Source organism: Manacus vitellinus, unplaced genomic scaffold, assembly GCF_001715985.3.
Source record: "Manacus vitellinus isolate BGI_N305 unplaced genomic scaffold, ASM171598v3 scaffold_5_pilon, whole genome shotgun sequence".
Taxonomy (NCBI): domain Eukaryota; kingdom Metazoa; phylum Chordata; class Aves; order Passeriformes; family Pipridae; genus Manacus; species Manacus vitellinus.
Window position 1 is genome coordinate 6,705,624 of NW_021940682.1, and position 27,312 is coordinate 6,732,935.

The 27,312-nt window shown below is 48.2% G+C and overlaps 1 protein-coding gene across 6 annotated transcripts in view; it reads left to right on the forward strand.

The window, feature by feature from the left end:
• Positions 1-780: 780 nt before the first annotated feature.
• The window catches only part of SLC6A12 (solute carrier family 6 member 12), a 39,576-nt gene continuing 13,044 nt past the window's right edge, over positions 781-27,312 (forward strand). The window contains exons 1-13 of one of the 6 annotated variants that reach the window (XM_029963442.1): positions 781-836; positions 968-1,037; positions 3,412-3,567; positions 9,938-10,134; positions 13,702-13,836; positions 15,164-15,304; positions 16,683-16,770; positions 18,365-18,497; positions 21,372-21,506; positions 23,673-23,776; positions 25,291-25,415; positions 25,704-25,816; positions 26,577-26,714. In XM_029963442.1, the coding sequence (XP_029819302.1) occupies positions 3,527-3,567; positions 9,938-10,134; positions 13,702-13,836; positions 15,164-15,304; positions 16,683-16,770; positions 18,365-18,497; positions 21,372-21,506; positions 23,673-23,776; positions 25,291-25,415; positions 25,704-25,816; positions 26,577-26,714 (1,350 nt within the window). In that variant the 5' untranslated portion in view covers positions 781-836; positions 968-1,037; positions 3,412-3,526. The other 5 variants (XM_029963441.1, XM_029963443.1, XM_029963444.1 and 2 more) reach the window with 5 other exon arrangements.

Consider the following 27,312-nt stretch of genomic DNA (forward strand, 5'->3'; position numbering starts at 1 on the left):
CACCCCACAAGCCGCTCTGGTTAGGCCACATGGGTACATGAAAAGGTCAATAGGAATTTGGAAGGCACATTAACAGGCAAAGCAGAAGACAAAACAGTAACAGCGTTAAAAAAAAAAAATCTGACCTGAAGTATCTTGAGAAAAATGGTGTAACTGGAATGCCTGTTGCTAGTGTTGGTCATGAGAAGCCCTGGAAAAGTGTACCAGGGCTAGGCACAGAGGGATTGTGCACTTCTAATGAGCACCCAGATACTATAAAGATTCCTGCAGTACCTCTTCTTGCTGACAGAGCTCTGTCCCATGAGCTCTACTGGCACTCAGCATAGGGCACAGGCATGGAGGGAGGGGCCTGCGTGACCCCAGGACAAACATTCCCCTCTTCACACACCCTCTGCCTTTTGTTCACCTGTCTCATAGTGTTAGTGAGTCTTGAGCTTGGCCACAGAAGGTTTAGTGTAGTGCTCCCTGGAGATGGGACAATTCTGCACATTTGTAGGATGACTTTGAGGGATGTCACTATCCTGCTAAAGTGCTGGAGCTCCAGTGCAGTGGGACCATGTGGCAGTCAGACTGGGCCATGCTGCAGGGTCTGCAAGGGGGGAGGTCCCTCTCTGCTAAGGTCCAGATGACCTGGAGTCACTCCCTGACTGCTGTTGTTGATGTTTGCAAACATTGGTCCTTTACCCTGCCCGCCTGTGGCTGATCTTATTTTGCTTTCCTGTCAGGGCCACAGTTCAAGGTCTGGAGGGGTGCATGTTGTGCATGTTGTGAGAGAGTAGGGGAGAAAGTTCTTTTACCCTGATGCACCTCCCTGCCTGATGTCCCACCACCCACACGTGAGCTGGGTGATAATTTGGTGGGGGGAGCTGGTGGAAGGGGAGGGACAGGAGGAGGAGAGAGGGTAGTCTCTGCCTAAACTCTTCCTGTATCTCTTTGGCACTCGGTGGATTCCCTGCCTGGATTCCAGTGGGACGGGAAAGGACAGGACAAGATAGAACGGGAGGGGCTTGCCTGGGGGAGACCTGCGCAGGGTTCAGGTGAGTTGGGCGTTTGCTCATTGAGCAGATCTGGCTGGATGTGTGTGTCACACCGGGAGTGCCAGTGCCTCCAGTCCTCCCTGCTGCATGCCAGTGCTCTGGAGAGTGGTCCAGCAAATCTGCAAGGGGAAAATCTTCTCAGCGTTAAACAAAGGAAGAGAGAGATGGAAAATAAGGAGCAAATAATCAGTTTGGATCAAACCAGGGAAGAGATTTTTCTTTTAGTGATTCCTATAGGAAAGGACAGGCAGAGAAGCTGCTGGGGGGCTGCTGGGAAGCTGAGAGCAAAGAGATGCCTGAAGGATGGATAATTGGTACTGAAGGTTGTGGCAGCAGAGAGAGAGAGAGAGAGAGAAAAGTACTCAGCAGAAAGATTGAGAAGAGAGATGAGAGCAAGCCAGATAAGGACAGGGATGAAGGGCAGATAACTAAGTGATAATAGGTACAGCAAAGGTGCTAGGTGTGAAGTAGGCTGTAGGCATTTCAGCTACTGCAAATATGAGTCAGTGACTCCCTCTCTTCCTGTGCTGCCCTGCAGAGGTGCTGGCCTTAAAGCATTTACTTGGGGGCTGCAGCTCTAAAAGATGTACCTGGTAATGTGCTCCTTGTTCTTCTTTCCACCAAGGCTTCATCAAATTTGCCTCTGAGTAGGGGTGAGGCAGGGAGACAGCATAGTTTCTGCATGTGCTAAACTCTGAGGATCTTGGGCATTTTTGTGAACAAACTCAAGCGGAACATGTGGGGGTTTCATAACACCTGATCTGCGTCTTCTTAAATCAACAGTGCTTTTAAAGTAATCACTGTTAGTCAAGGCTTTCACCCAATGCCATTGGAAATGCTGTTGCCCTAGTTTTTCCTCTTTGGCAGCTGCTGATATGAGAGGCTGAACCTTGGACCTGACCTTTGAAGCTCTTTAACAGCCCAATTTTGCTGGATTCGTGGGTGCAGATGTGGCCCTTGCAGAGGGCAGGCTAGAATGTCCTGTGCCATATCTCTGCTTGACGGTGCTCCTGGGCAGGGCTATAGGAAAGTTTTGGTGCCCCAGGCCGGAAAGCAGACACCTTGCCTCTCAGAGGGTGCAGGTGGGTTGCAGTCCCATGGCATTACAGTGTGGTGTTACATCAGGCACTGCTGGAAGGCACTTAGGGCACTTCTGGAGTCATAGTCTCCATATACCTCTGCCTGCACTGATTTCACCTGGTGTGACTTGTCCTGAGCACCAACTGGAGATGGCTGAGCCGGCCCAGAGTCCGCCAGGTAGATCCCCAGCCTGCACCTGAGCAGGACACAAGGTGCTGGGCTCCCCATGCAGGGCTGAGCAGTGTGGGGACAATCATGGTGGGGAGCTCCTGCAGCTCTGCTCTGCTGCTCTGTGATGTCTGCACACACATCTGGGCTGAGACACTGTTGGCTCCCCTTGTCCTCCGTGTGAGAGGCATAAAGCAACATGGTGTGCCTTAACCTTGACTGCCTTTTGGGAGAGTTTTGCTTGAGTGTGCTTCCCTCACGCTCCCCCTTTCTTGTCACTGACAGCAAGTGCCCTCAGGCTGTGTTTTTGGGAGGTCTGGCAGGGTGTGCCCGCCTGGGGGAGTTTAGATACAACTGCCTACAGCAGTGTGATGCCAAATTCCCTGTGCTGCTCTCCCACCTCTGAACCATTGGCTGCAGTGCTGGCTCTTCTGCTCTCTTGCTCCAGTGGCTTTGCTGCCCATCCTTCCCTAACTCCTTGGCCGCCAGGCTCAGGCTGCACACAGGTGGCCAAGCCTTCAGGGCTGGCAGCCTCTGTCTCTTCACCCGACCTGCCCAGGGCTGCCAGGTGCTGTGCCTTGCTCTGTGAAATTGCTGCCCCAGTGAGGTGGCAGCTCTGTAGCCACCATGTCCCATCCTGCAGACTCCGTCCTCTCCCCGTGGGGCACCTTGGGGCTGCACCACAGGTTGCTGCCCCTCTGTGCCCCTGTGGGGTCTGTTTGTAGAGCGGGTACTGGAGCAGCACAGCTTTCACACTCTATGCTGTTCACCTGCTCTGCTCCTCCAGCCAGTGACAGAAGCTGTGCTGTCCCCTTGGCTGTGCACAAGGACCTCTGAGCAAGCCACGGGACATCAGCTAGACACCTCCAGCCACCAGGGAGGTGAATCTAGGGGCTCCCCTGGGGCCAAGCTGGCTCTGTGTCTATAGGAGACCTGTCACTGTGGTGCCCTGTAAGAAGGATGGATCCTGCTGTGGATGGGCCTCTTGCTGTGTTGCAGCGAATACAACCAGACTGTGGGCTGAGTGGAGGTCTCAGGAGTATCTCGTTTTATGTGAAGACTGGTTTCTGGCCATATTTACACCCCGTTTATGGACTTCATCAGTTAGTCTTGACTTTTTTTCTAGGTTAAAGAAAGAAGACCCCCATGTCTCTGTAGCTCAGAGCAGGCATGGTGAACCATGGACACTGACAGAGACTGATCTGGCCCTGAGAACAACAGCCTACACTGATTTTAGCAAGATGTTTGCCACTGATCCTCAGGAAAGTCCAGCCACTTTTAGGTACTTAGGAGGATCTCCTGTTCTGGCAGCAGAAGACAGGCCAGGAGCCATTTGGTACCCTCCTGAGCTGGGGGTGTGTGCTCTGAAGGGTAATGCTCTATAATCCTTGCAGCTTGTACTGCAGATGTACATGTCATTAGCAAACTCTCATTTGCTTCTTATCTCACTCTTTCTGGTGCCAGTAAGTAGCAAACTCTCTGACTGCAGAAGCATTGCTCTTATTTCACATTGGAGAAAATATAGGCAGAATCTGATCCTTGTAACAGCCTCCTGTGCCCCATGAACCTTGCTGAACAGATGCTTTGAGAATACCCTGCAGCCCACAGAATCTGGAAGTTAATTAGAAAGTGTAAAGAAGCCAAGTAGCTTTCAACAGTTCGAAACGAAAGGCATTTTAATTTCAGCTGCTGTCCTCTAGTTGATCAGTCTTTCTCATGCTACATTTTTCCTTGTCTTTTTGCTTTTTGCAGCTGGAGTGAGCCATTCTCCAGCAGCACCTGGGTTTGGAAGCAGCCATCCCTGCTCTCTTAGATTGGCTGGAAAAGACTTCCTTCTACTGCTAATATTTTCCTGTCCATCTTGCAGAGATGACCTATTCCAGTAGCAGCCCCCACTCACTAATTTAACTGTGTTTGTTCCTCAAGCTGTACCTTGGCACTACTGTTCCTCTCTGAGCCCTGATTTTCTCTCTCTGCTCCCACAGCCGCCCCCCCCTCCTGCCATCAAAATGCAGGGCAGGATTTCAGCTGCCGACTAACTGCTGGCTCTGATTGTGCAACCAGAGAATTTTCTGTGTCCTCCTGCTCCTCCTTTTGTAACAGCCTGCTTTGCTTTCTGATTCCTCCCTCCCCACCTTAAATTGCAATTTACGTCCTTGGTTGCTGCTTGTTTCAAAGTGAAACCAAGAAACATAAATGCAGTGCAGCTGCCTGCATTGTCACCTGTGATTCTGCAGCCCAGGCAGCACCTACCAGTGTCCAAAGGAGCTTTAACACTGTGCTTCCTCTAATAAGTGCTATTGGCTGCTTTTTAAAGACATCTCTGCAGTTGTCTCTGTTTCACTATTCCCTCTTGAGATTGTCCTCTTCTCATTTGCCTTAAGATAAATCAGCAGAAGAGGTCAAACGGAGGATGTTAACTTCCCAGCAGTAGAAGCTTCTGTCTTGACAGCAGTCAGGAACAGGTAGTAAGTTTCAGGAAGAAAAGCTTTAGGAGAATTGCCATTGGCTTCTTCCTCTGGTGTCAAAACTCCATGTGGCTTCACTCTCAACTTTCTCGTCTCTCTCTTGCTCCTTATCTCACCTGAACAACTCTGAAAAAGCCCTTTTTTTACCCTGGGGGAGGCTGAGGATACCACCATGTTTTGCTTTCAAATGACACTTTCTCTTCATATGCTCCTCTTCTTCTGATTCCTGCCTCTCCTCTTTAGTGGCATCTTGTTTCCAAATAAAGCCAAAAAATGCTGTTCTCCTGCATATCTGCACTGTGTGTTCAGCACATAAGACCCAGCGGGTGAGTGTCCAGAGCACTTCAGAGGTGTCTTTGCTTTTCCTTGCCTTTTGTGACCATACTTGAAGAATCCTGTGGTGGTAGGTGTGGGACAAACAAAGTCCAAAATTTGTGACCAGAGGGAGACTGAGTTACCTCATTCAAATGTTGAAGAAGGGAACTTGTTGGTCTATGTTTATGGATGCCTGCATGCTGCCTGTTCTCCTTCCAGAACCTGTGGGAATCCAAGTGTTCTTATTTTTTCAGCAGTAAATCTTTTTGGGAAAAAATTTGGCTGCTTCCATGCACCATGCCCAGCCCTGTACCATTTCACACAGAGCTGCCTGTTGCACTGGGCACAGAGGAAGCCTCCTACTCTGTAGGAAGATGACAGACTGCAGGTCACTCCTGTGAAGGGTACTCCAGGCCTGGCAAAAAGCACCTCCTCAAAGTGCTGAGGGCTGAAAATACAGCAAAGCACTTCTAGAAGAGACTGTTGAGTTCAGAGGGAGCTGAGAAGGGGAGGTGGTGGTGAGCGGGACCAGGAGAGGGGTAGACTATGGATTGCATCAGATGGCATCTTAAAAGTTGGAAAAACTTTATGGCAGAGGGAAAAAAGAGGCTGGGAATGAAAGAGTCATAGGATTTTTCCCCCCAAAATTTGGTGAAGAACAGCAGAAAAGGTGCAGGTGAGCAGTGAGGGGCACAGTCTTTACTTTGAACTCATAGATTACGGAGAGGGGTATCCAAAGGGAGAGGAAAATGTCTGCCTGTCAGGATGTAACACAGTAGATGGCTGCGGCTGCCGTGGGAGAACCAAATTGTTCTTAGCTGGAAACAAGAAGTTATTTGAGTCCCCATCTGGCCCCAGAACATATAGGGCAGGGGCACAGTAGGATTAGATGTTTAGAAAGAGAGCCAGGAGGTACATAAATAGGCTTCATCACAGAAACAGCAGGCAAAGCTGAGAGGGAAGTAGTGGGGATGTGTAATGCTGTGCATGGCTTTGTCTGGGAAAGGAGAAGCTGTAGTTCATGACATGAAGGACCAAAACTTTGGGCACCAGTTTAATCCATCATCTGTTCCCAGCTGAAGAGTTTTGACTTCATAACCAAGGTGCTTTCCCCCTTCTTAAAATAGGAAAATGAAGCCACAGGTGGTGCATCTCCTCTGCTGCTCTGTTTGTCCAAGCTATGTTCCTCATTGCAGCATCACAATTCTATCCTTTGTGTTCGCCTATTCAGGAGTCAAAGGAGAGATGCAGAGTCAAAGCTCTGGTCCAGGTGTCCCTGGGGTGGAGGCTGGTGACAGGGCTGAGGCTGCAGGCTGGCACTCGTAGCATTCCCTTCCTGGGGCTTGGTGACAGGTGATTACTTGATTGTGATCTTCCCCTTCCCCCACATGTGAAACAGGTCTAACAAAAGAGAAGTAAAACACAAATATTAGTAGAAATAGGCTGGCTCTTGCATCCACCTTACATTAAAAGAATAAAAACAAAGCATTAGGTAAGTCATCTCCTGCCATCTTCCTGTGACATCCTCAATAACCCAGACTTAAACATCATTGTACTTGATAATGTGCCCTGGACTGCAGCAAATTGGAATGTGCCAAGGACTGTGACAGATCAAACACATCTCATTAAGTATGTGTTACTTTTTCTCTCACATTTGACAGTGCGTGGAGCTCTGCTCCTCTCAAAGATGAGGAGGCTGTGCTGCAGCATCGGAATAAACTGATTAGCCAGCTGGCAGGCCTTGCTGCAGGCAGGCAGTGGGGAAAGGGGCCTTGCCTGAGCTTCAGAAGCTGAGAAATGGCTGGCAGGAGGACACGATGTTTCCACCTCCCTGTGCAGCCCAGCAGGCGAGCTAAGGGAAGAGGGCAAAGCTGGGACTGGGAGGATCTCTGTGCTGGTGAGCTGCTGCTGCAAGCCAGCATTTAGGGTGTGTGCCTTGATACTACCTTCTTAAAATGTGGGGTTTGAGGTTTGTATGAGGCTGTTAGAGGGCTGATTGACCTTTACACTCATATGTAGATCTATATGTGTTAGAGCCCTTGCTGGGTTTGGGACTATGCAAGCCATACCAGTAAATAGGTGCTTTCCAGCATATGAACTATAAAGGGCAAGGGCTGGAGATAAAATGGAGATTGATTCCTTAGTGCCCTCACGCATCTGCATTTGACACTGAAACTGGTTATACCCACTGCAGTACTGCCCATATATAAGCTCATATAGGAAATAACTCTAAAACCCTCTCAAATTTATAAGGGATCAGGATCTTATGCAATGTTTTCGAAGAGGCAGCTGTGTTAGCCTGGAGGATGCTCTTCACTGACCCCTGATTACTCTCCTCTTTGGTTTGTGCTCCCCTCGTTCTTGCTGCAGCCTCTATTACAGTGGTTGATGCTTTGCAGGAGATTCATCCCTTTACATCCAGAGTCCATGGATATCTGCTGATGATTTCAAAGCAAATAGGATGGGCCCTTCAGGAAAGCAGATGGGGGAACAAAGACTGTTGTTGCCTTGGGCACTTAGAGAGCAAGTGGTGTATTACACTGTGAGATCTGATTTCCTTTCTTTGCTTGAATAACAGAGGGAGGAAACATGTCTGTGTTAAAGAACTACTTGTTTTGCTGTGAACATTCATTAGAAGTTGTCTTTTCATACTCAAGCATGTTTCTTTGCCCGAGGGCCTGATATATCCAGAGGGTTTGCATTTAGGAAATCATTTCATTTACAGAAGTAAATGAGATACTTTGATAACGATGCTGTCCTGTGTGGGGTAAGTGCCAGCAGAGCCAACCAGTTCCTGTTCCTGCTTCCCCCTTGCCTCACTGGAAACTACACCAAAACAAGTGCTGTGGTGTTCCTTGGCTGCTGGGACAATTAGATGTTAGAGTCTACATGTGTGCTTTTATTTCCAGCTAGGTCATATTCCCTGGTAGTCCCTACTCCCCATGAGATATCTCATGCCCTGATGCTGGTCCACAGGGAGATGACTGGAGAGAGACTAGGCATAAGGAGGGAGGGAATAGGTCCTGGTGCAAAGGGTGGATAGATAGATTTGGTGGTCCTATAAGGTAAAGGACATCAAAGGTGACAAGATCCTGCTCACCACTGAGTTGCTGACTGGGAGAGGTCCCTGGCCTGAGCTGCCTCCAGAGCTGTGCTTGGACTTTGCCTGGGAGAGAGCAAGTTGAAGTAGTCCAGAGCAGATCTGGGGGCAGTGGAAATGTTAAGCGGTGTGGGTGACGCAGACTGCTGTCCCTGTTGCTCCCCAGAGATGGGAATGTCCCCTTAGGTGGCACAGAAGGAATGATAGATGTGACATTAAAAAAAACCCTGGTGAACCACCAGCAAATTGAATCTGTAAGTTACTACTGAAGGAACCAAGCCCTGATTTCTTTGCAGTCTCAGATGCTGGAAATGGAAACAGAGATGCTGCTGCTTTGTTTCCGGTGTAGTTTCCCAATCCCAACATGGCAATGTGTATCCCTTGCTGATGCCAATCACTCTTTCAGAGGCCAAACTGTGCTTACTAATAATGCCACCAGTGAGATGTAGCTAAAATTAGGACTTCCCTGTCATGGTTCACCAGATTCCCTGCTCGTGTTAGGTCTGTGCTTTCTGTCAGGACTGACATGTGCATCCCTACCTCAGGAAACTCACTAGAGGAAGATTTTGAGAAGAATTTTTTTAGCTGTGACAGAGGAAGCTTTCTCTTTTCATGCTTTCATTTCTTCTTATAATCAACTGCCTGTAACAACATGAAAATGTTGTTGAAAAGAAGATTCAGTCTGGTCTGTGTGAATTTTGATTAGATTTAAAGTAACTAGCCAATAAAAGGACTTTGTGTATGGTAGAGAATTGCATCTTTTAACAGCAACCACTAACATTGCTTCATTAAGATGATGCTAAACGTAATGCAGGATTTAGTAGAGACTGGAAAATGTCTTAATTGTGCCACTCTGGAGGCCCAGCCACATTCAACATGTCTCCTCCAACAGTGACTTCACTCTGTGTTTCCACCTCTGGGCTTTTTCCCGCTGATATTTTCACTGCAGCACTGGACTTGTCTAATCTGAGAACTCCCTTGCCCGGACACGAAACACCTCAAAAGTATGAGGCCCTTTTGCTCACCCCAGGGGCTTTGTTTCCTTGCCCTGTATTCTTTGAAAGGTTAGGCAAAGGTGGAGGATTGGTGCTGGTACCTGCTTGTTAGTGAAGAGAGCCTGGGTCAAATAAGTGCCTGTGCACTGCTGCGTTGTCAGGCTGTGGTAGTGTAGTGTGGTGTCCAGGGGGACAAAGACAACACTCCTACCAGTGCCTTGAGGTAAGATAGTAGGTTGTCCATTCTTGTTCAGATTATTAATCTTATTAACATTTCTCTCCTGCCATCTAAAACCAGACAGTTGTTGTATAAAGCACACTGGGAGAAGAAACTCCTTCTGCCTCCATTCCCTCCTTCTGCTTCATCTCCAGCTCCTGTTCTCTTCCTCTGAACTGCTGTTTCCAATTTAACAGGCCAGGTTTCAGCAATGATGGAGGTGCAGAGCACTTAGTCAGGGGCAGATAGGAAGGATGAGGAAGGGGGCTGTGAGCAGGGAAGGGTGAATTCAGGGGTGAGTCCAGTAAAGGGGTAGTGTGGGTGGGTTCATCTCACCTGATCAGTGACCTTTCCTCTGTCTCTTCAGCACAGACATAACTTGGGGATAATACTTTGTGCTGACACTAAAGAAACCATTTTCTGGAGGATAATGGAACCTCAGGCTGACACAAGGAACACAACTATTGTGGTGACAGGTCCCCTCCCTCCCTCTTCCCACCAGCTTGTCCTGCAGTGGCTCTCTACATCCCATGTTCTCCTTTTCTTCTGTCCCACAGAGCCATGACAAGAGCTGTGCCTAAAGAAGGAGAGCCCAATGGGGCCATTGCAGGACCTGAAGAGACAAAAGTGGAGGAAATGGAAGAGAGAGGCCAGTGGCGTAGCAAAGTGGAGTTTGTGCTGTCTGTGGCAGGGGAGATCATTGGTCTGGGTAACGTGTGGAGGTTCCCATACCTCTGCTACAAGAATGGTGGTGGTAAGTTCACAGCATGCATGAGATGTTCTAGATCTGTAGCCATGACAAGAGATATGTGCATGCCTGAACCCGTTTCTCCTATGCCTCATGTGCCCCAACATGCACTCCCTTATCTTCTCCTCCAGCAAGTTAGCTCCTGCCAAAACCAGGAGGAATAAAAACTGAGGGGTGAATTCAGCTGTCCAGCAGGTACTGTTTCTGAAAGCAGCAATCTCAAGTTTGGATGCTGAATTAACTCTAGTAACTTCTTAAGGCCCTTGGGTATCTCAAGAAATTGGTGGTCTTTGGAAACTATCAAGTGCTGTGAATGGTCAGAAAGCCATCAGCAGCCTCCTCCTACACAATTCCCTTTTCCTACTCCCGGTGTCACCTCCACCTCTCTCAGGCCCTTCCTCACAGAGGAAAAGCTTAGATGGTGCTGGTATCCTTGCCAAGGCCTGATACTCCTTAGGAGGACATTTCTCCCTTTTTCTCAGGAGCAGTTCCCACAGCCATCAAACCACTACTAGGAAAACCCATGGAAGGGTTCATTCACCTTCCCCTTTGTCTCTTTGCATGGCTCTCCTTTTCCAGTAGCACTGCAGTAAGATCATTACATGGTTAAAAATTAAACTTTCTCATAACAATAAAATGAAACGGAAGGGAATAATTGACTGTCACTAACTTTTCTTGGTGAATCAAAATCAACTTTGTAAAAGAAAAGGAGGAATAACAAATTACATGTCAAATACAGCAATAACTTCTCTTTTGTTCTTGTTCTCTAGAGACTCCTTGAAATAACATTCTGGGACTTGCTTGTTCCCCCCACTTTAAAATTCCTTTCTCTGCAAACCATGCCACAAAGGCCTTTTTTGTCCAAGGCGCCGTGAGCTTTCACCAATAGATGAGTGGTTCCAGGACTTGCAAATTCCAAATCAAACAGGAGACAATACAATGAGTCCTCTAAAACAAAGAGGGGCTGGGTAAGAAATAGTTAAAGAAAATGGAATTGAGTTTTTCTTAAACCTGGGATGGTTTTTAGCAGATCCTCCAGTCTCCTTTTCCTATGTTTTGATGGGAGGCACTGGAGGCACCAAAAGCAAATCAGACCAGCATGGGTTAGTAAACACTGGGAGTGCCTCTGATTGAACAGCCCATTCTGCAGGGATGGTTTGAGAGAGGAGTCATGGGTTTTGCATGGAAAATTTCTTCCTGGGCTCAGATGATATCTTTGCATAGTTTATGCCTGTGGTATCCAGTTCAGTAGTCCTTGCAATTTGTATGATAATTAGTGTAAGTGAAAAGGCTACTTTTGTTCACTTTAGATACCTATTGAATAACTTTTTTTTTTTTTTTTAATTAAACTACTCTGGAATATCTAAAGCTGCAATTCAGAGGGCAACAAGGCTAGGCTTGGGAAAGATTAGGATGGGAGAGGCCTTCCCTCACAGCTCACATGCTACCTTTGCAGAAGGTATGCCACTGCTGTACAAGGTACAATTCTCTCTCCAGGGCTCTAGGGAACCAGATGGCTGACAAACTTGTGTGGGACAAGGCACTGTCTTTCCTATGACACTCAAAGATATTCTCATCATTGGAAAAGTCCTTGAAATGGCAAAGAAGGCATTTTCCACCTATAACTGTTGCATCCCCGTCCCTCCTCCCCAAACTGGAGATGGCTGTCCTGTCACCTTTCTCCACCTTCAGAGGTACTGAGATGGTTATAAAGCTGTAAGAGAGATGCCATAGAAACAATAGCACTAATTTGCTGTAAAGCAACCAACTGTAGCCTTACCTATGGCTGCACTATCAAATTTGATCTGATTCTGAACAGCATCCTGAACTTGCTGTTGTCTCATAAGGAAAAAGAATCTGTTTCTGGGGGCCCCTCAGTCCTCCAGCAGAGCAGCAAGTTGAGGAGGGGATCGCAACTGGAGTTTCAGCTGGTAACTCCTCTGGGATGGTTACAAGAGACAAGGCAATAGAGGTTTAACAAAGCCCTCATTGCTCAGAGACCACAATGGGTCAACCTCTGAGACAAATGGTATCAGAGGAGAGAATCTGGAATCTGCTGAAAGACTATCTGTGTGCAGGATGATAAAGCTGTCTTGCAGATTTGGCAAACAGATAGATGTCTTGCAGCACCAAAAGCAGCAGCTGCCTCTAGTTCAGCACATGCAGCTCCCTGTCCCTGCTCTGCAAACCTGGACTGACCCTGAGAACCAGCCTCCTTCCCTCTGGCCCCAGGTCTCCTGCAGCTACACACAGCTGTGTTTAGGGGAAAATTTGGATGTTCCTTGTTATTGTAACATTGTTGGCTTAAAAACAAGGGCAAGTGTTCCCAGTTGCTAATTGTCACAGGAAGGGATTTCAGTGTGGATGCCTGGTGCTGGCAGGAGAGGAAAGGGCCTGGGGGGGGACAATGTCTGGGTTTGGCTGAGAAAGGGACCCTCATTGTGGTTGCAAGCGCTGGCAGCGACAGCTACCCATGACCAAAAGTTTACTGTGTGGAGTGGCAAGACCTTGACAGTTGTTTCAGCGAGGAAGACAGTTGCCTTAGCTCGTTTGGAGCAGAGTGAAAGTGTGAAAACCTACACTAAAGATCAGGAGAAAGGCAGTGAGGTGACAGAAGGAAGGTCAGCTGTGAAAATGACATCTCAGGACCAGTTTTGAGCAGAGCAGTGAATTTACTGGGTGTATCGGTTTGGCAGCAGAACTGAAAAGAAGGAAAAAAGATTCAGACAGCTAACAGGGCATTAAACTACTTTTTATAGGGCATTCAACTTTGATGTTTTTGTTTTTGTCTTTTCTGATGCTTTGCTTATGTTGGTCATTGTTTCTGGAAAAATCCTGCTTTTGCTCTCCTTCTTCTTCCATTTTCTCAAGGGTTAATCTGAGTTCTATTTTAGGCTGATTTCTCTTAAGACATTGCTCTACATTGTAATAAAAAATCGATTTCAAAGGGAGAAGTTAACCCTCTTCATTTTGAAAATGCTGGAAAGATACTCTGTTGCCCTTCCCCTATTTCCATTCTTTTGGTGCAAACTGCTTTTCAAATTTGACATGAAATATACCTCAAGTAAATTTATATCCTGGGAAATTTATTACTTAGTAAGAAATGTCACCAGCCTCCAGGTTTGTATCCTCTGGGCAAGTGGGAGTTTTGCTGTGACTCTCGTGAAAGGCAGAACAAATGTGGTTATGTGAAACAAAGACTTAGTTGGTTCACCCCACTCCTACTGAAAACTGGAATGAGGTCAGGAGCATGAAGCAGGGAGAACTCCAGCACTGCCTTTTTTTTTTACTTTTTTTTATCCCCTTATCTGGCTACTCTTTACCTTTAGGTTTTGGCCAAGAACAAATGCAGAAGTACTGCATTTGGCAGTAGACAGACCACCCTTGTATTTTTTTCTGGAAAATGATGGTGTTGGAGACCTTGCCTCTCTAGCAGAGGTTGCACAGTTAATTCAGAGAAATATTTGTGTTTATCTAGCTGATTCCAGCTGTGGCCCCAGGTACCTGGCAAGGAGTGGTGAGAATAAGGTTTTTGAAGAGGTTTCTGAGGGAGCATCTTACCTCTCTCTGCAGGAGCCTTCCTCATCCCTTACCTCATCTTCCTCTTCACCTGTGGGATCCCCCTGTTCTTCCTGGAGACGGCGCTGGGGCAGTACACGAGCCAGGGAGGGGTCACTGCCTGGAGGAAGATCTGTCCCATCTTTGAAGGTCAGTCAAGTTACAGGATTTACTGGCAGCACTTTCTAACAGTTAGTGACTCATAGCCTTTTTCAGAAATGTTGTTATTATTATTATTCTTTTTTTGTTCTTTGTCCTTTATTCTCCCTCCCTTTCTTTCTCTCTCAGCCTTGTTATCCCTCCTGGTGACTGCTGTGTGTGCAGGGGCAGTTCCCTGACCCCTCTGGAGGTGACTGAGGGTGTGTGGTGCTGACTGGGGGCTGTGCTGGTCCAGCTGAACTCAAGTCTCTGCCTTCAGAAGCTCAGAGCCTGGGAGAGAGGAGAAACTGGATGGCCAGCTTGCAGGAGGAGGATGGAAGTGTCAATACATAAACACCTGCATGTAGTCCAGGACAAATAGTGAGAAAAGGATGAGGAAAGCTGGCTGGTTTATAGTGCTTTCCCTGCCCATTGAAGTGCCCAGGCTGCTGTGGCAGCTTTTGCAGGCTGGCATCATCCAAACTGGAGGGAATCACGTTGCATGTACTGGTCTGACAGCCCAGAGATGGCAAGGGGTTTAGGTTAAGGCACAGATATAAGAACCACGACTTCTGGAGCCCTTGGGAAGGTTGTTTAATGGCATTAATGTATTAATGAATCTGATTTCCTCAGTTCTGCTGTCCAGAGGAGAGCTTGTTACCCACCTTTTGCAGACAGGGAAACCTGTGCTCAGGCAGCCTGCAGGCCTGGTTAGTTTGCTCGAGCATGGGTGTGCAGCCCTATTTGAAACTCCCTGGGGACTCTGGGACCTCCTGCACTGGAGACCTCTGGCACAGGCCTGGAGGTGAACAGCAGTGGCATCTCAAAGGTCACTGACAACCAGTTTTAAAGGAATGAGTTGGGCCTTTCTGGCCTGAGCATGGTTCTGATGTCTCAGCGAGCAATGGGCACAGTCAGCACAAGACCAGTGCTGTGCTCCCAGGTCTGTACCTTGGCCCCTGCACCTTACTTCATGTATATTGGCTGCGAGAACATTTTTTTCCTGAGTCTTCCCAGGAGTAAGAGATTCACCTGCATTTCTTTTCTTTAAAGGCTGGAGCTGGTTTTCCTGAAGGAGAGGCACTGCAATGCAGTGGCACTGTAGTGGTCAAAACATTTTTTTCACATCAGTGTAAAGTTTTCTGGATGTTCCAACGTAGACCTGTCTAGACATACCAACAATGTGTCCTGTCTGCATGCACAGTCTCAAAATCCTTTCTCTTTCCCTTATGTAGGTCTTACCCTATTGTCTAGTGAACCATGTTATTGGTGTTGCAAGCCTGATGTGTTGGGAGTTGGTTGGCAGTCCCATCCTCACCTCTTTTGCTTTCCTTCACAGGAATTGGATATGCCACACAAATCATTGAGTGGTATCTGAATATTTACTACATTGTCATCTTGTCCTGGGCACTCTTCTACCTGTTCAGCTCCTTCAATTCAGTGCTACCATGGGCTAGCTGCAATAACCCCTGGAACTCAGGTACAGCTTTTACCTTCTTTCCGATGCCCGGAAATTATTTGGGATTTGTAGAAAATATTTTTTTTCTTTGAATAAGAAACTCTTATGAGCTGCAATATGATTTCACAAAAAAAATCTGCATTTTCTGGCAAGTGGGAGAGGTAGGTGGGAGAGTTTTCAAGCCAATCTTGAGTCCTCCTCATGTGGCAGGAGCTTTTTATTAGCTTTGGTACAACAATTTATCTTACAGTTCCCTTACTCCACTCCTTCAGAGTTACTGGGACAGTTGTTGCCAATGCCTGAAGAGTTTCCTCTGCACTCACAGCTTTTGGCTAAATCAGGCTAAGCCTGCACTGGAGAATTTTGCCAGTACAGGTCCCCAAGTGAAGGAACCAGTAACACAAAACTATAAGGGCACTGTTTTCCTGGTTTAATCACATCCATACAGCCTCTATACCTTCACACTGGCCAGGGATCTCATCTCCTCATGCCCACAATTCATATAACTGCACCCAGCAGAGAAGACCTGGCTTTGGTTTTACTCAAGGCACTGGGAAGATGGGGTAGATGTGAAGCAATTCTCATGGACCTCAAGTCCTTGACAGGACATTTTTAATGTGTTGAACAGGTTGTTTTGCTTAGCAACAGCTTGGTTCCCTCCCCTTTTCTCTTGTCAGATGATCAGTTTCTGTGATGTGTTAAATTTTTCCACCCCATGAGCCATTCACTTACAGCTTCCTCTGCCCCTTCATCCCAGCAGAGGTAACCAGCCTTTTGAAGAGCTGATTCCTTCAGCTCCTCCAGCATGGTTTGTTTGTGAGGAAAGCCACAGATGTTATCTCAACAGACACAAGCTTTCCAGCCACACCTAGGCTTCCTTGTTTTTCCAGTGGATTGTCTTTTGCTGGTGAAATGCAAGATGAGGTGTATTTCTTGGATGCATGGTTTTAGTAATTTCATGCTGTGTAACAGTTGGGGATGGTAGAAGGGAACATCTGCAGTGTGTGTGAACATATGTATGCATGTGTGGACAGGGAATGGTACATGATGGGGGAAGAGAATGGGATTTTCTATCCTGGCTACTCATAGTGGCTATCCCTTGATAATCTATATTTTGCAACCATCTGGATTCCATTTGGCAGGGAATTGTTCTCTCCTTCCCCTTTCCCTTTCCTGAAGCCCTCTGGCTACTGCTGGATTGGGATTTGTAGCTGGGGAGAGCCAGAGTTTAATGAGATGCTTAATGAGATGCAAAAGTTTAATGAGATGCTCTATGGCACAAGGTAAAGGATCTGTGTGCTGCCAGAGTGAGGGTTAGGGTGCAGAGGGGAAGGAGCATCCCCCATGAAGGAGCCTTAGAGAATTTCTTTGGCTCATCAACTTCCTTTTCTTTTGGTAGATCTCTGTGTGGACATTCTGAATAGATCCAGCCTGGACAACAGGACCTTGCCTGCGAACGCCACCTCCTCAATGATTGAGTTTTGGGAGTATGTGATCCCTTTCCCTCTGTTCAGGCTCCTCTCTCATCCAAAGGCTGCAGCTCTAGGAGTATCTGGGCGGGGGGCTGTGCATCTCTGTAGGACCGAGTGAGGTGCCACATGTCAGACCTGAACATGGGGAGCACAATGAGCTGCCAAGGAGATTGGCACAGAGCCCAGGGGCGTGAGGACTGGGTACACCCCATGGTGTGCCTGCCCGAGGGTGCTCATGTGCACACCTGCACAGGCATGTTCTCTCTTTGGCACTGAGGTGCCTGGGTGAGTGTGGCCACCGAAAGAGGCACCAAAATCAGATAAGAAGTTGCTAGAAGCAGGGGATGCATGTGCTGGGTGTTGCAGGCTGCTGTTGGCAGGTGAGCATGAGGGGCCAGGGCAGACTGAACAGCCCTCCACAGTGAAACAGAAAGGACCAAACTGCCTGTTCTCTTCTTCTGACCATGTCTTGCTTGCTGCCTAAGGGAAGTGACCAGTCAGGGTGCTCAGGATCATCCCTGGAGAGTGGAGATCTGAGGTGCATTTGTGAGATGCCAGGGAGGAATTTGAGGAGGTTTGGTCACAGGGTTGGAGGCAATAATGCATTTTCTGATGGAGGGGTCTTGCAGCAGGGCAGACAGTGTCCCAGAGAGAGGTTGAAACAGCTGCTGGTGCCACACTACCTCTCCACACTCTACTGAGGAAGGTCTCGTAAAGAAGAGGGGTGTCAGGGACTCAGCTTCAGCAGTTGGGACTTTTTGTTTGTTTGTTTGTTTGTTTGTTTTTGTCTCCCCCCCCATTTATGTGTCCTTAAGTGTCTCTGAAAGGGTTGAGTGTCCTTTGTCTGTTGCAGCCACCACAGGGCACATAGAAGATGATAAGCACCCATGGTTGCAGAAAGAGTCTGCACAGTGCTGGCCCCCCTCTCTTGCTCTGTTCTTTGCACACACTTTTAGTGAGAGCTGAGACCCCTCTGATATGGTTGTTCAGGTTTTCTGCAGAGAGAGCAAGGGGACCTGAGGGGACTGGTTTGAAGAAGGGTGTGCAGAGGAATTGTAAGTGTGGGGTTGAGCTTCTGGGTGCTGCACGAGCTGCAGTGCTGAGCTCTCATGTGGCCCACCCTCACGAAGGTGAATCTTCAAGGAAGGGGGCTGAAGGAAGGGCATGGGAATCATAAAGATAATTTATGCTTATATATAGGGTGTGTGCAGTACATAGGGAGGAAGAGTGATGTCCTGATGTGATGATGGCATCTTCACTCACCCCTGCTTTGGGTTGAGTAGTCTCTGCTGAGCATCTGCCAGGGTGGGGGAGCAATGGGGAGCAGCTGTTGATTTTGTGCAGCTTGGGTCCAAAGGGCACAGCACCACGAGTTTGGAGAGTGGGAGAGTTTGGGCCAGCTACAAGACATGGTGGAGCAGCATCTGCAGAAATGAGGGAGAGGGGAGCCCTAGGCAGAGCTGGGGTGATTCACATGGCTGGGAGCCCTGGGCAGATGTGTTGCGGATAGTCTGCTAAGATTTCGGATGGGGTAATATGGGAAAGGTCTGTATGGGTGAGTTGGGTCTGGGGTGTTAATGCTTCTCTCCCTGTCCCCGGACACTGGCAGGAAGCGAGTCCTGGGGCTCACGGATGGTATTCACAAACTGGGCACTGTGCGCTGGGAGCTGGCTCTGTGTCTCCTGCTGGCGTGGATCATCTGCTACTTCTGCATCTGGAAAGGGGTCAAGTCCACAGGAAAAGTAGGAACGGAGATTATCCTCCCAGTCCATAAGCCTCCTTGCACCCATCCTACACTTCTTCCCCAATCTCTTTTCCCTCTTCATGAAATAGAGGCAGGAGACACATTACCAAAGTCAAACCTAAAACTTGGTGAGGCCATACTGATTTACACCAGTGGTGTTTGACCCCTAAAAGGAAGACTAAAAGAGTAGCTCCAACAGGAAGAGGAGAACAGGGAAAGAACTGAGGGGAGCCTTGAGTCACTTTTTCCCTTGTGGATACCCAGAGTGGCTGATGGATACTCCCCAAGTGTCCTTGGGAATCCTCTGCTCACCAGTGTGTTGTCCTGGTGTAGCTTGCTGGTGTTTTTAACAAGATCATCTGCAGTGGCAAACTTCCCATCCCTGGCAGTAATTAAACACTTGAGCAAAACAGACAAGCTGCTGCCTGTAACCAGATCAGTGAATAGATAATGAATCTCTCCTGCTTCTTTATCCTGCAAAATACTTGCAGTGAGAGAAGTGTCTTTGTGCTCTCCTTTTTCTTCCCCCTGCCTGTGTATTTTTTGCCTCTGAAGGTCACTTTCTGCATTTTGCTAGTGAGGCTGGAGCCAGAGCTCCCTGCCCATGTTGATCCTGTAGAGCAGGTGGACTGGTTTTCCTTCTGGAGTGAATGAGTGTGTGATGCCTTGGGCTGGGTGTTAAGGACACTGCCATGGCCTTGACTTACTCAGGACCACTTTCCTCCCTGGAATCACAATGAGATGGGTGGGTTATTAATGACGGTTGAGTCTTGTGGGTATCCAGAGGATGTCCCAATGGCAAAGGGAGGGGGATCAATTTCTGCAACAGATTTCTTCCTTCAGGTCACTATCTCTACCATTGGCAGGTGTTTCCTGGAGCACTGGGCACCTGTATTTCAACATGAAATCACTTCTGCTACCTGAAAACTGCACTGGACACCCATTTCAGCAGAGCAAGACAATAGCTTGCTCTGCTCACTAGATTTTTCCCACTTTCTGCTGGTGACTGGCTCTTGCTGGTGCTGACCTGTTGTCCACCATTTCTCAAAGGGGGAGAGCCAGACTCCACTTCTGTGGGGAGAGGGAACGCTCTGCATTTTAAACCTTAAATCCCTGATGCCCCCCGGTTTGCCATCTTCACAAGAGGCATCATGCTGATCTTGGGAGATTGGATCTTGAGAGGGTGTTTGATCTGCATGGAAGTGTAATTAAGTCACCCCACGTTCCCTTCAGCTCTCAGCTTTCTCCACTGAGTCTCTCTTTTGCCCAGTGCTGCCCTGGTGCACAAAACTTCCCTGTAGAAGGAGAAAACTAAAGAAGTTCAGTCAGGCTGGTTGGGCTGACAGGGTTTGGCAAGACCAGGCCAGAAACAGAAAACAGTGAGTGCACACAATAGCTGGAATGGTCTTCCTGAAACTACAGAAGATTTTTCCATCACAAGTTTTAGGACACAGGGCTTACTTTTTACCAGCTAGATGTTATGGACATGGTGCAACAACACACAGGGTGGGGTTTTCTGTCCCAAAATACACTACAGGTCAAACAGGTCAGTTGTCTTCTCTGCAGGTAGTAATTTTGAGTATTACAGGGGCACTGTCAAAAAATTCAGTTGCTTCCTTCTCTTTCTTCACTGACAAGGTATTAGGATATGCAGTAGAGAAGACCCAAGAATTCTGAGTAGGTGCATAACTCTGTTCAACAGCTGCAGATTAAACAGAGGGTTGTGCATGCCTGAGAGACTGTTCTAAGTCAGATAACCCTGCCAGACCCTTATGTTTCTGCTTCTGTTATTTAAGGAATCCAAACTCAAAGAAACAATAGTGACCTCAGGAAAATAATTTCAAAAACTCCATGAAAACTAATTTTCTTTAGAAGTCTTTTTCTTTTAATTTTGCCCAATTTTGTGCTCTTTCCATGTTTCCTTTCCTCATGCATTCAGCAGATGTGTATAAAGGCTCACCAGAAGTTATTTCTGAAGGTAGATTTTAATACTTGTGCCCAAAGTGCTCGCATTCCCATTCAATCAAGGAACAGCAAAAGTACCACGTACTGTCACTTATTCAACCAATTATCACTAAGCAGAAAAAAATTTCATTTCAGGCCTCTCACTATGAATCCACAGAGTAAACAAGCCTTCACATTACTTGGATAAATTTTAGTAATGAATAAATGTTAGGAAGTTGCAACTTGCTCACAAATATTTTACAAATAGAACAAAAATAATATGTTACCTTAGGCAATGGATTAGTGATGATTAATTCTCCTGTAATATTTATTTACATCACATAAGAGAAGAAGTGAAAAGAAAGTATTACAGAAGTAATGGTCTACATTTTCTTTAAAGGCTTTGAGGTGCCCCCATTCTTTAACTGTGAGCTCAGAGGCATTGAAGGGATGGGACTGATGCATGAGCACTCCTGGAAACGAGACTCCTCAGAGGTGTCTCAAATGGGGCAGCAAGAGTTGCTATTTAATTTGGAAAACTCTTGCTGGGCATAGGACCATTTTAATAATTCCTCATTAAAACTCAGTGACAGGAAGAGATCTGGTTTTTTTCTGCAGCCCTAGAAAGATGAAGAGAACAGCTGGAGAGCAGGGAAATTACACTGACTGGGAAGAGAAAACAAAGCAGAGCAACCAGTGGCAGAGTCTTGGATGAGGAACAAAATGTAGATTAACTAAATCACCAGTGAGACATAACCTTGATTAATTTCTTTCCCACCCCTCTCCTATGCAAGCAGTAGCAGCTATAGCCAACAGCAGAGCCCAGGGACCTTTGCTGGGGTGGGGGCCTGCAGACGAGGTGAGATGAGGTGGTGCCTGCACTGCCTCCCTGCTGACCCTCTCTCCTCTTGTTTCCCTGTGCCTGCAGGTCGTTTACTTCACTGCCACCTTCCCGTACATGATGCTCATCATCCTGCTGGTGCGAGGGGTCATGCTGCCGGGTGCTGCCGAGGGGATCATCTTCTACCTGAAGCCAGACATTTCCAGGCTGGCAGACCCGCAGGTGGGTGGGGTGTCAGGCAAATGCTGGCCATGAGAACGTTTTCAGTGCCTTGGCCGTTGGATCTGATGCTGACTGACCATCCAGCTGTCTTCTCTGAAAGGAGACCAAAGAACCAGAATCCTTAAAATTGCCGAGGGGGGTCTAGTCCCCCTGCACAGCACAGCCTTTTTGCTCATGGTCTGCAGCATATGGACACATTAGATCATTTCCACTCATGGGCTCAGCAAAACCAGAAGAGTATATCAAATATTCAGCATGTAACAGATGGTTTTCCTAACTGTTAAATGCAAATAACTAAGGGACGGGGGGGATATAATCTACCATTTTTCATTTTTTTCTGGCCTGGTTAGCACTTTGTTTGGGTCCAACAGGGCCCTCCCAAGAAGTGTGGGGTCCCTGTGCTTGCACAGACTGAAGGCATGTAACATGGGCTGTGCCCCAGCTGGGCAATAAGTTCCCTTCACCTGTCCTGGGGGCTGGTCCCACCTGCCTGGGTCAGGGCCTGGCCAAAGGGTCAATCCCTGCCACCACTCACTGGAGCTTGTGGAAACCTTCCCCACCTTGGAAGAAGGATGCTGTGTACCCAGAGGTGAAAAATAGGGTCAGAGATGACAAAAAGGGCAGAGGGTGCAGACAAACCCAGGACCTGCAAGGTAGCCCAAATTAGCAAGATGTGGGCAGCACCCTTGGGGGCTGCACAGGGTCCCCCTTGGAGGATCCCTCTGGGGTGTCTGCTCCCACGCCTTTCTGCAGCAGTAGGTTGCTTCTCTTCCCCATGTGGGCTCAGCAATGCCCATGGAGGTGTTAATGTCGACCCCCCTCCCAGAGGAGCGTTTAAATGACACTTGCTGCTAATTATTCCACTGCTGAATCATTTCATGGAGGCAGCCAAGCAATAGGCTTAGCCCACAGTCTCAGTTGACCTTACGTGTCTTCCCAGATGCCTAAAGCCCCAGCTGCTCCCTAACCAGCTGCCAAACCCACTGTTTCCCCCCCCCAAATTGCTTTCAGATGCATCTATGTGTTGTCAATAGAAAATCTGTGGTGCACTGAAAGCAGAAAGCCAACTGAATGTAAATGGCATTTTGATATCAAAATAAATAACAGTGGGGTGACTGGGGCTGAGTGTGTTTTATTCACGGTTAGAGCTTATTCCCTGGAAATGTCCCTATCTTTCACAGCCTAACTAAAGCTGACATGGTCTTTCCAGGCTGCTGCAACCCAGCATAGCAGGAGTGAGATCCTGCTACTGAGTTTTGGCAGAATGTGGGGCTTTGGTTAAAGTGGGATGTGTGTCCGTGCCTGAAGGGCTGCCGTGTACTTGCCTTTCCATGAGAAATCTGTGTGAATTTAGGCAGCAATGCCTGGGCTAGGATTCTTTGAAGGCTACAGAATTTCATCCATCTTTCTGGATGTTTGCAGCTGGGGGCTGCTTGGAGAAAAAATAGGGTGAGCAAGGAACCTGGAGATGATCAGAAAGGTGAGCTGTTTCCCTGCTTTCCTGCTAATTCACAGCTCAGGGCTTTCCCTGGGAGGGCCTGAGAGCAGAGCTGCAGCTCAGCCCACAGTTCAGCTCCTCCACAGAGGAGAGGGCTGGAGCAGTGGTGAAGCCTGCTCAGCTTTTCCCAGGCAATGCCAGAGCAAGGGAGAACCTGAGTGTGTGACAGCCCACTGGCCTGGAATCTTTCAGCTTGGCAATATTCTGCCCTTCACCCTGCACCGTGGCCTCAGGGATGCTGGAAACTAGATAAGGGAGCAGGGAAGGCATCAACACTGACTTGATCACAGTCTCGTTTGGTGTGACTCACAAGTGGCTCTGCAAACCCTGGGATAGGTAGGGACCACAGACTCCAACAGTGTCAGCTTCTGCTGGAGCCATGCCATCAGGGATGCCATCTCCACCCTGAATGCAAAGGTGAAGGATGGAAAAGTGATGTCACCTTGAGTGGGATGCGAAAATGCGTCCTCTCAGGAGACTTTTCCTAGAGGATTTCCAGTCCTGTAGCTCATTTTTCCCAGACAGGCATCCCAGTTTCTACACTCACTGATCCCCTCTCTGTCTCACAGGGTTTTTTCTCCATGACTGGAGGGGTTGTTGTTGGCAGGGCACAGCCATTTAGTTTTGTCGTTGTCAGGTCTGGAGACCACTGACCTTTTCTGTTCCAGGTCTGGATGGATGCAGGCACTCAAATCCTCTTCTCTTATGCCATCTGCCAGGGATGCCTGACAGCTCTGGGCAGCTACAACAAATACACCAACAACTGTTACAGGTAAGAGGAGCCTAAACTTCTTGTATCCTTCTGGAAATTTGGTAAGAGACAAACAGCACGGAGCTGTGTCAGAGGCAGCAGGGGAGACCTTGGGTCATGCTGCTTTGACTAGTGAGCTGCTCAGAGCACAGAGGCCGTGGAGGACAGCACAGGGATGGAGAGTGGCTGAGGGAACAGAGGAACTCCTGAAAATGGCTTTAATTGTGCTCTCCTGCACGAGTCAGGTTGGAAATGGGAGATTTGGAGGAGGGGGAGGAATGAAAATAGAGAGTGTCTCCAGCCACTGTATAGACACCACAGTCTATTTTGACAGGGTGTGTGGGCAGGGGTGGCACAGCCATGTTTGACTTCACTTGCGAGGCAGGGGAGGTGGTACAAAGAGGAAGGCAGGGCCCCCTGACTCCAGTGCTTTACTGTCATCAGAGTAATGTACTGCCAGTGGCCTTTTGACCCTATCAAGGAGATTAATAAAGTCTGTCTGACCTTCTCCATGCCCTTAGATTACAGGTCTATTTTATCCATGGCCTGACATGGGGCTCAGTGGAGCCATCAGGAGCACTTCTGACACCTTCTACAGAGCCCTGAGAAGCAGGGGCTTTGTTCTTCCTTCATGTATTGCTCCAGCACAGACGGGAAAATGGAATTGTACTTGGGAGACTTCAATTGTCTCTCCTGTTCTCCAATAGGTGCTGCCAGGCTGTTGGTCGGGTAGTTAATACTTTCCTCTGGCTCTCCTGGAATGTATCCATCACCAATGGAGCAGTGCACTGATGCCTTCCTCTAATTCCCTTGGTGCTTTGCACTGGCAGCTTAGCTCTGGATGGTCCAAATGTGCTGGGTGTCCACACTGCCCCATAGCAGCTGATGCTGTGGGTCAGCTCTGGCAGCTGCCCAGGCAGGATCCTGGGGTGTGGGGCTTCCAGCCCAACCAGCTCAGACTGGTGGCCCATTTTCGCAGGGAGCAAGTGCACAAAAGTTTCAGGAAAAGGAGCATAGGACATTCCAGCCTCCACATGAATATAGTTAATAAAGACAGTGTAGACACAATCCTTGTCAGGTGAGGATTAGGGTTAGCCCATGAACCCTTGTTTACCACAACTGCTGAACCTGTATGTGTTCATGCTCTCAGACGCTCCTCTTTCTTGCCTGTGTTTGCTTTTGCAACCTCTTCCCTCTTCTAATTTGCTCTTTTCCCCACTTTCTCTATTGTTTTTCTTATTCTCTTGACTCTTGTCAGCTTTTTTGTTGCCATGTCCCTGTGTATATAATTGTGTCATCCTATTCACAAGCCACTGGTGGTGCCTCATTCTCTGTGCCACGTGCAGTGAGGCACAAGGTAGGTAGGCTGATATTTGGCTTTGTCTTGAGCTTTTTACTTCTGAGGGAGTTCAAAACCAACACTGTTGTTTCTTGGTTTATGCTGCCTGACTAGGGAAGCTGAGTACAGACACGATCCCAAGTGGAACCACTCTGCAGCAGGAAACACTGATTTCTCCCTGGTCTCCTCCCTGCAGGGACTGCATCATGCTCTGCTTCCTGAACAGTGCCACCAGCTTTGTTGCTGGCTTTGCCATTTTCTCAGTGCTGGGCTTCATGGCTCGAGAGCAGGGCATACCCATTGCAGAAGTTGCTGAATCAGGTAGGTTTTTCTGAGACTTCAGAGCCAAGGGAAAACAAAGAGCCTGAAGGGAAGGGCCCTTTTTTGAAGTGAAGCCCAAGATGTTATCTACATCCTCTATTGCTATGGGAGTCTGCAGAAAGGTCTGCAGGACCAGTGCTCCATGACACAGCTTTCAGCCCTGTGTGGGCAAGAAGATATGGTGATACAAACTTTGAAGAAATATGTGAGCTTACTCCAGGCTGCAGGGCAGTGGTAGCAGGTGATGGTGTGAGTGGCACACGTGGTCATCCTGTGGTCTGTTGGCAGGTCCTGGCCTGGCTTTCATAGCCTATCCAACAGCAGTAACAATGATGCCCGTGTCTCAGCTCTGGTCCTGCCTCTTCTTCCTCATGCTGATCTTCTTGGGACTGGACAGCCAGGTACAGCAAACACTTCATCTCATCTAACACCCAAATGCCTGTCCCCACCCTGAGCAATCCCCATGGTCATTGTAAAGTATAAGGCGGGTTTGTGCCTTGCTAGTACCTTCCATATGTTCTCTACCTTGTACGCAGTGCTTTCACATTGAGGGAGCTCAGAGCCAGGGCCAGTGGCAGGCCAGTGGTAATATGTGCTGGCATCTCTGTTTAGTGTCCTCCTCCCTGTGTGTACGTGAGGATGTCCCAGCTACATCCCTTCCCATCTTTTTGCCGGCACCGACTCTGTGCACACAACAGAGGGAGGCCTGGCACAGAGCAGGGCAGTTTGGGAGCGGGAATGGGACTGTTTTCTCCCAGCTGCATCCCAGCAGAGCAACCCCTGTATTCTCTTCTCACCAGTGTGCCCATCCTTTACCATCTCACACCCCTGTTATGCCAGGAGCAAACCTCAGCAGAGCACCCTGCAGAGCGCAGCGTGCAACCCTGGCATGCTGGGATGAGGGATGCAGGGGGTGTCCTGACACGTTTACCAGGCAGGGTGCTCTGCTCAGGCTCTGCTCTGCAGCACCTCAGCCCCTCCACCTGGAGAATCAGGCCTTCTTCCTCTGTTTTTGACAGCCCTTGGTGGAAGCAAGACAGATGAAAAGGCAAAACGAAAAAACAAGGATTTGGGTGGTGGGAGGCAAAAAAGGATGGTGAGAGGAAGTGTGTGCTTGGGGAAGGAGAGACACTGATTTTTCTGACCTGTTTTCTTCTGCAGTTTGTCTGTGTGGAAAGCATGGTGACAGCTATTATTGACATGTTCCCAGGAGTGTTTCGGAAGAAGGGGCGTCGGGAGCTGCTGATCCTGGCCATTGCAGTCATATGCTACCTGCTGGGCTTACTGCTGGTCACTGAGGTAAGAAAGGAGTAGCTGGGTTACACAGCTGAGCCCCAAACCCGTGCTACACAGCTCTGGAGGTCTGGGCAGAGACAGCAAGCTTGTCTTTGGTGCTGTTAATTATCCTTCATTTCTAATGCATTAGCTGGTGTCTCTCACAGCCAGTGCTGCTTTGACCTTGTGTGATGCTGGCACTCTCTGCACAACTGAGCCTTCCAGAGAGATAGTCCAACAGCCCAGCTGTGCTTGACACACAGCTTTGTGCAAACAGAATCACAGAATCATCCAGGTTGGAAGGGACCTCTGAGATCATCAAGTCCAACCCTTGATCCACTACCGCTGTGGTTACTAGACCATGGCACTAAGTGCCACATCCAATCTCATCTTAAAAAGCTTCAGGGACGGAGAATCCACTACTGGGCAGCCCATTCCAATGCCTGATTACCCTTTCTGTAAAGAATTTCTTCCTAATATCTAACCTAAACCTTCCCTGGCAGAGCTTAAGACCATTTTGTGTTACTGATAGCTGCCTGGGAGAAGAGACCAACCCTCACCTGGCTACAACCTCCTTTCAGGGAGTTGTAGAGAGTGATGAGGTCTCCCCTGAGCTTCCTCT